The sequence below is a fragment of the Octopus sinensis genome, unplaced genomic scaffold, assembly GCF_006345805.1.
Source record: "Octopus sinensis unplaced genomic scaffold, ASM634580v1 Contig17423, whole genome shotgun sequence".
NCBI classification, from domain to species: Eukaryota; Metazoa; Mollusca; class Cephalopoda; order Octopoda; family Octopodidae; genus Octopus; species Octopus sinensis.
Window position 1 is genome coordinate 12501 of NW_021835051.1, and position 7987 is coordinate 20487.

The following is a 7987-nucleotide window of genomic DNA, read 5'->3' on the forward strand; positions in this document are numbered from 1 at the left end:
ATAGATATATATATCTATATATATATGTTATATATATATATATATATATTTATATGTGTGTGTGTGTGTGTGTATGTGTGTGTGAAAGAATAAGTTCAAGTAGAAGAATTCAAAAGTTTTGGGAGAGTCCAAAAAGATATATTTCTAATAATTATTCATCATATCAGAATGATATCCTGCTAAAGCAAGCAATTAAAATATGAAAATAACAAGTAAAGAGTTTGTTATAGGCATGTATAAGATAAAATCTTATATAAAACAGTACAAACAATTAGAAAAAGAAACCTATACCATAAGTTCGAATGGGTGACACGCCTAAAACAAACCACCATAGCAATAAGGAAAGCAAGAATATCATCATTTGGATTATAATTCCTTTTGCTAAGCATTGAAAGTCAGATATATTAGATCCATTATTAAATAAAATAAAATAAAAAAACTCTAGATATGTTAATATATTCAATAACAAAATTATCAGATTTGGTTTTTCTGTAGCTCCCAACTTATTTAAGATTATTTCCACTTTTAACATGAGAAAATTAAACAATTTCTACAATGAAAAAACCCACTCTACTACACATACTAACCTCAATAATTCCAATAACTCCATATCTATTAACAACGACTATCATAATCACATAACCCCAATTTCCCTTAATGCATATAGGCATTACAATAGACTTTCCAATATTAGTCCTAATTGTAACTGTAGACACCCAAATACCTGTGGGATAAAAGGTAACTGTAAAAAGAAAAATGTAGTATACCAAGCTACTATTACAACCCATAATCTCTCTAAGTTTAATTATATAGGTTGTACACAGAACATATTTAAATTGAGCTTCAGTAACCATAAGTCACCTTTTAATGACCCTTGGAAGAAAAGAGTACCGGTCTATCAAAAATGGTTTGGCAATGAAAAGAGATAACAGATAACACAATTTCTTGGAAGATTATTTCTTTCTTCTGCCTCCTTCTTAGGATTAGCAATAGGACATGTATTTTATGCCTAAAAGAATATTATAAAATCATGAAAATGAATAATTCTCTCATAAATTCGAGAGATGAGTGAGATTTTTCTTGTAAACATGTCTAAATTTCTTTTTATTAACCTTAAATAGGTCTTTTTCTCCACAACCACTTTCTTCATATTGGTTTTTATTCTACTCATTACCTCTCCCTATTTCTTCATATAATACCCCCAATTTACATATCTACTACACACCACACACCATATATTTATGTATATGAGTATATATCTATATATATATATATATATATATGTCCATGTAAATACGTGTTTGTGTATGTATATATATGTGTATGTGCGTGTACATATATATTATATATATATATATATATATATATATATATACATATATATACGCATATTTGTATATATATTGTATGTATGTGTGTATGTATGTGTGTATGCATGTGTATGTATGTATGTATGTAAGTGTCCATGCATATATGTGTATGTGTATATGTTATGTATGTGTATACGTGTGCATGTGTGTGTATGTATATATATATGAGTGTGTATATATGTATGTATATATGTATGTATATATATGTATATGTATGGGGGTATATATGTATATATGTGTATATTTTGCATTTTATATCCATATGTGTATGCATGTTATACATATGTATGTGTGTATATATACATTTGTGTATGTATATATATATATATATATATATATATATATATAATATATATATATGTGTGTGTGTGTTGTATGTATATATTTGTGTATGTATGTATATGTATATATATATATATATATATATGATATATATATATTGATATATATTTTTACTATTATTTTTCATATACCTATGTGAGTATTTTTTTCCTGTACATACATCAATATATTTCTTGTGTGTAGTTCGTATGTATGTTGACAATAAATTTTACAATAATCCATAAATTCAAAATAAGAGGTCGTGAATAAAAAGGAAAGAATAAACAAGTAAAAGTGAACAGAAAAGTATATAAGATAACATATCTTTGTGTCTTCAGAGTCGTATATCTGTTGAAAGATAGTGTCTGCATTAAAGTCGTTTGGGTCGCTGTGACGGTACAACTTACCTGTTTAGTAACATCACACTGCTGTCTGTAGCCAAGAATTGTTGGAGATTTACGGCACCGATTAATTTAGTAACGGGCTGCTAGTGAAAATATTAACTATGTTTACCCATTTTGCCTTTCATCCTTTCGGGGGTCGATAAAAGAACTACAAATTGAACACTGGGGTCGATGTAATCGACTTACCCTCCTCCCAGAAAGTGCTGGCCTTGTGCCAAAATTTGAAACCATTATTATTATTATTATTATTATTATTATTATTATTATTATTATTATTATTATTATTATTATTATCGTTACCGCGTCGAGCAAAATGCTTAGCGGAATTTCGTCTGTCTTGACGTTCTGAGTTCAAATTCCGCCAAGGTCAACCTTGCCTTTCATTCTTTCGGGGCCGATAAATTAAATGCCAGTGAAAGACTGCGGTCGATGTAATTGACTTGTCCTCTTCCCCAAAATTCAGGCCCTGTGCCTATATTATTATTATTATTAATATTATTGGGATAAAATATACGAAGCCCAGTATACCCACCATGACTACCCGCCTGATAAGGGTACACCAGGCACATGCATCACAAACATATGTGCGCGACATGGGTATCTCATATCAAGATAGTCAGCGCATGATCTTGCAGGTGGGTCCCATCCCGCTCAAAAGGTCCTTGAAGAAAGGTTGTTTGAGGATGTTGAACGAAATACCCATGTTTCCAAAGAGGAATTATCCAAACCCCAAAGAATTCCTCTCAACACACAGCTATGGTGCTCCCCCACTACTTCTACAGTTATCATCATCATCGACATAATTATCATAATAATAACAATAATAATATTAATAATAATAATAATAATAATAATAATAATAATAACAATAATAATAATAATAATAATAATTATTATTATTGTTATTATTATTATTATTATTATTATTATTATTATTATTATTATTATTATTATTATTATTATTATTATTATTATTCAGTGAGAGAGTTGTGCATGCCATCAATGTGACTACTCGTCTGATAAGGGTAAACTAGGCACATGCATCACAATCATATGTGCGCGACATGGTAATCTCATATCAAGATAAACAGCACATGACCTTGCAGGTGAGGCCCAGTTAGAATTTTCTTCTGGTCGAGTAAACCATCCCACTTTTTTCTATACTTCTCATATTAATCTTTTCATCATTTGAGACTGTATGGTCAATCATCTGACACTTTCTTATCTACTACTACTACTACTACTACTACTACTACTACTACTACTACTACTACTACTAATACTACTACTACCACCACCACCACCACCACCACCACCACCAAATCAGGCCTTCTAGCTTCTATTACTCTGTCAGTCTGAGTGTTAAAGTCCCAAAACATCTTATATTTCTTACTTTCTAGTACTTTACTAGGTTCGTGTTCCTACCATTTATCACTCATGTTCAAATCCTGGCTTTCTACATAGTTCCCAGTGGATTACTCTCCCTAGGTTGTCATGTCTTTTTTTGTATTCTTCTATGCTGGCATCCTAAATTTACTTACTATACGAGTAACGCTTTCCTCTTTGGATTTGCATAACCTACTCTGGGAACCTACTTGGTTTTGTCTATCTTGGCTTTTATCCAATTAGTCCTTAATTCTTGGTATTGTGCAGCTACTAAAAAACTTTCTGTCTCCCTCTTCAGCTTTACTTTCTGCAGCCTTAACCATGTCTCACTGCTACTATTTGCTGAAATTATATAATTTCTGTTCTTTTTTCTGGTTTTTAAGTTCGTTTGGGTTTTTGGTTTCCCTATGTCTTGCAGCTTTTAATAAACTTTTTCCACTATTACCTACATAGAAATATATATCTACTCTAGCTAACTCTACGTAATCTTCTACTGATATTAGTCCTCTTCTACCTTCCTTTCTACGTAGGTGTAATCTTGCTACTCCTATCTCTGGGTGGAGTCCACCATTCATATTGAATTTCTATCCTAGTCCTTCTGTCTAACTTTGCTTATTCAGTTTTTGTCCAATTTACAAAGGCTGCTGAGTATCCAAGTAATGATACTGCCCAAGTATTTACAGCCTTCACTAGATTCAGACCATTTAGCTTTGACTTCTTTAGCTTCCTCACCCTTCTAATGTCCTCCTTCTCAATTTTCGTTTTCATTTCTAAAGTTAGTACTCTGTCAGATTCTAATACTTCTAGATGCTTAGAACTCTCTCCTCCTTTCAATGATTTTAATATCTGGCCATCCTGTAATTGGATGCCTTCGCCGTTGACTACCTGTCCCCTTCTCATTTATCTATGCCAAATTCCATGCCTATATCATTGCTGAAGAATCTTACAGTAAGTATTAAGGAATGTATCTCTTTTTCATTCTAACTAAAATGCTTCAGATCCTCCATGTAGAGCAAATGGTTAATTTTTCCACTACTATTTCTGAACTGATACCCTGCTTTTGTCATCCTTAATACAAAACTGAGGGGTGGGGATCAAACGTAAGACAAATATTATAGAGGAACACATAATAGATCATGTGTTCCTCTAGGCTTCTTCCTACAACATTTCTGTTCTTCTGGCAGTAAATTCTGGTTGTCAATGCTTTCTATAAGTATTCCTGTTAACTGTTTTCGCACTAATGCTAAGCAAGTGAGTGGGCAATAGTTGCTAACTGCATTGCCCTTGCTCTTATCTTTCATGATAAGTATTTTCGTCCTTTTAGTCATCCAATCTGATATTATTTCTCCATTAAGGTAATCCTGAAATTATTCCCTCAGCCGCCCATAAAAACTATTGAATTTCTTCAGTCAGTACCAAATCATTCTTTGACTAAGTATCTTTTCTCGAGGGAAGATTTGCATCTTGTGTTTCGTAACTTGTTTAGTTTTCAGGCTCCTCTTCTACCCAGATCTTGTTTTAAAGTCTTCACTTTATTTTGTAGTCTCCTTTTCCACATTTGCACTTTTTAAATTTTTCTCCGTGAGATCACTGATCTTCTGTGGACAATAACTATCCTACATAAACCAGTAAATTAATGTACTTCTCAAGATTTTTACTCAATGTCCCCAGGGCTCAGACAACTATTGGTACTATTACGACTTTTTTCAGTGACCACAACTGCTTAGCCTCCCAAGCTAACCAGTCATATCTGTCGACTTTTCTTTCTTCCTGACCGCATACCTGGTTGTCAGCTTTATCTTCAACAGTCCTATGAAATTGTCCTTGCATTATTGTCTTTATCAATCTATTTTCAGTGTCATTCGTTTCCAATTTCTTGTATAGTGCTTTAGCTTTGCAAACTTTCATCCTACACAAGACTGACCTCCTTACTTCTAATAAATAATAACAGTTCTGTGACATTTTTTACATCCCATGCTATGTTGTTTTCTTCTGCTCTAATGCTGTATTCGCATCCAATAAGTCCTCTTACCACTCTTTTTCTTTGTACATACAGTCTGTCTGTGTTACTTTTTGGGTGGAGTGACCCATATCTAGTTAACATCTTCCTTGTCTTTCTGTCTAGGATGTTTAGTTCGTCTACTGTCCATACTATTACCCCTGCTCCATATCTAAGGAGTGAAGCCGCCCAGGTGTTGATAGCCTCAATCTTATTCCGTCCGTTTAATTTCGACTTAAGGATCAGTCTCAGTCTGCGCAAGTATTCCACCTTAAATTTTTCTGCCATTTCTTTCTCCATCAATTTAGCCATTTCCAATATCCCAAAGAACTTATAGCCCGTCTCTTCTATTTGCTTCATAACCTCCCCTGATGGTATCGCTAGCCCGTCCATACATTTCATTTTACCTCTCTTCAAGACTAGCACACCACAATTTTCTTCTTCTTCTTCTTCTTGTTCCTCCTCAACACAGCGTAGGTAAAAATGCACCACAACGAAATCAGACAGGTAATACTTTCCTTAAGATGTGCGCTGAGCCCAATAAGGCTGCTTTTTGCAAGACATCAATCTTGCATGCGATTTCCAGTTGCCTTCAGAAGACTTGAAGTTTCAATAGGATTGAGCCCAATGCTCCAATCATCACTGCTGGTATCATTTTACATTATCCTCTCGCATTCCATACAGTTTGCCATTTCCACTTCAATTCGGAGTATTTGATGATTTTTTTTCAACCTTTTTATTCACATCATTCATGTAATTTGGCATGGCTGCATCAATGATCTGACAGTATTTGTCTCTCTTATTCAATATGACAATATCCAGCTGACGGTGTTCGATTACACGATCCGTCTGAAAACCATAGTCCCAGAATATCATTAATATTCCAGAGGACGAATTAGTATAGACCACTGTATAAGGAGTGGAAGGAGAACGCTTGCCAAGTATTTGATAAATAGTGACGAAGACCAGCTGCAATATGCCGCGAAAGATATAGGTGTCTTTGCAAATGAAGTGATGGGCAAGGAAGAGTTTAACCAAAGAGATGAGGAGAAGAGAAATGAAGACCTTCTTGAAATGAGAATGTGCGGACAGTTTGAAAGGAATACACAGGGCGTTAAGGATAATACTGCATCGTAGACATGGCTTGAGCGAGGTGGTTTGAAGCGTACCACCGGAAGCTGGATCATTCCTGCCCAAGACCAGGCTCTCGCTACCAATTCAGTGAAGTATAATATCTATAAAATTTTTGAGTAAGTGGATGAGAAAGCCTTACACAAAAAGAATGCAAGCGCCGCCACGACATTTATTATCCTTAACGTCCTGTGTATTCCGTTCAAACTGTCCATGCATTTTCATTTCAAGGTTTTTTATTTTCTCGTCTTTGAATTTCAAGCAATTCATTATCTAGTTCGTTAATTTTCCCTGCATGTGCACCCACCACAGTATCAGGGTTCACTCTATAACGTTCCTGTTCCTCATCTTTAACCGCCCCATCACCATTTCCCTGTTCCTCCTGTCTACTCTTTTCTCCGCTTTCAACTCCTACCTCTCTGTTTTCAACTCCGACCATCCTTTGTAGCCAATCCTCAGAGTCTCTCAGACTCTCACTAATCCGAGATATTCCAACTCCAGTTAAGTAACCCATCCTCCTAATCTCTCTCACTTGGTTCATTAGTTTATTTGCTACTCCTATAAGGGTGGAAGCTATGCAGAAGCGATTGAGAGTGGGCACTGCTCCGGCCCATTACGTTCTGAATTCAAATTTTGATTTAAAATCGCGAAAGGAGTAAGTCGATTAAATTGACACCGGTGTTCAACTGGTAGTTATTTTATGGAACCCGAAAGAATGAAAGGAAAATCGGCCCCAGCGGCTTTTGAAATCAAAGTTCAAATATTGGCGTGTCAATTGGTGCCGCAGAATGGTTGCAATCCAAGACATATGTATATCTATTTGTCTGTTTGTCTGTCTATCTGTCTGTCTGTCTACATACATATGAGCACATGAATACATTAATTAAAGTAAATTAATGACTTACCTTTGTTTCGGAATACTTTATCTAAAGCATAGAGTGAACTCCTTCCATTCAGATGTTGTCCTTTTTTTACTAGTCCTTCCAAAATCGTTTCAGTTTTACATACAAACACGTAGTTATATGGACCAATTTTGAGTTTAAAAATATCGCCATATTGTTTTTTTAGCTCTTTCAACATTGAATAAAAATCGGTAATGGAAAGAACCTGAAGTAGATTTCCAATTATTGGAAGAGCTCTAGGACCCGGTGGTAAATTGTAGTTAGATTTTGGTGGTGTCATAAACCATCGTATAATCAGTAAAATGACTAATCCAAATAACAAACTTTGGACACTAACATTCTCTGTAAAAAGTAATGCTGAAAAATCCATAGTAGCGGTTATTGTTGCAATAATGTTGTCTTAAGTACAACTGATTATGTTTTTCTCAACCAAGGTTCTGAAACAAATGCCGTTAAACTCCAGAATGTAATTTT

General features: G+C 34.4%; 1 protein-coding gene across 1 annotated transcript in view; it reads right to left on the minus strand.

The window, feature by feature from the left end:
* Window positions 1–7941, minus strand: part of LOC115231109 (cytochrome P450 2B10-like) — a 17908-nt gene extending 9967 nt beyond the window's left edge. The window contains exon 1 of the mRNA XM_029801193.2: window positions 7517–7941. Coding sequence (XP_029657053.1) covers window positions 7517–7883 — 367 coding nt within the window. The 5' untranslated portion in view covers window positions 7884–7941. The remainder of the gene's footprint in view (window positions 1–7516) is intronic.
* Between the last annotated feature and the right edge of the window lie 46 nt (window positions 7942–7987).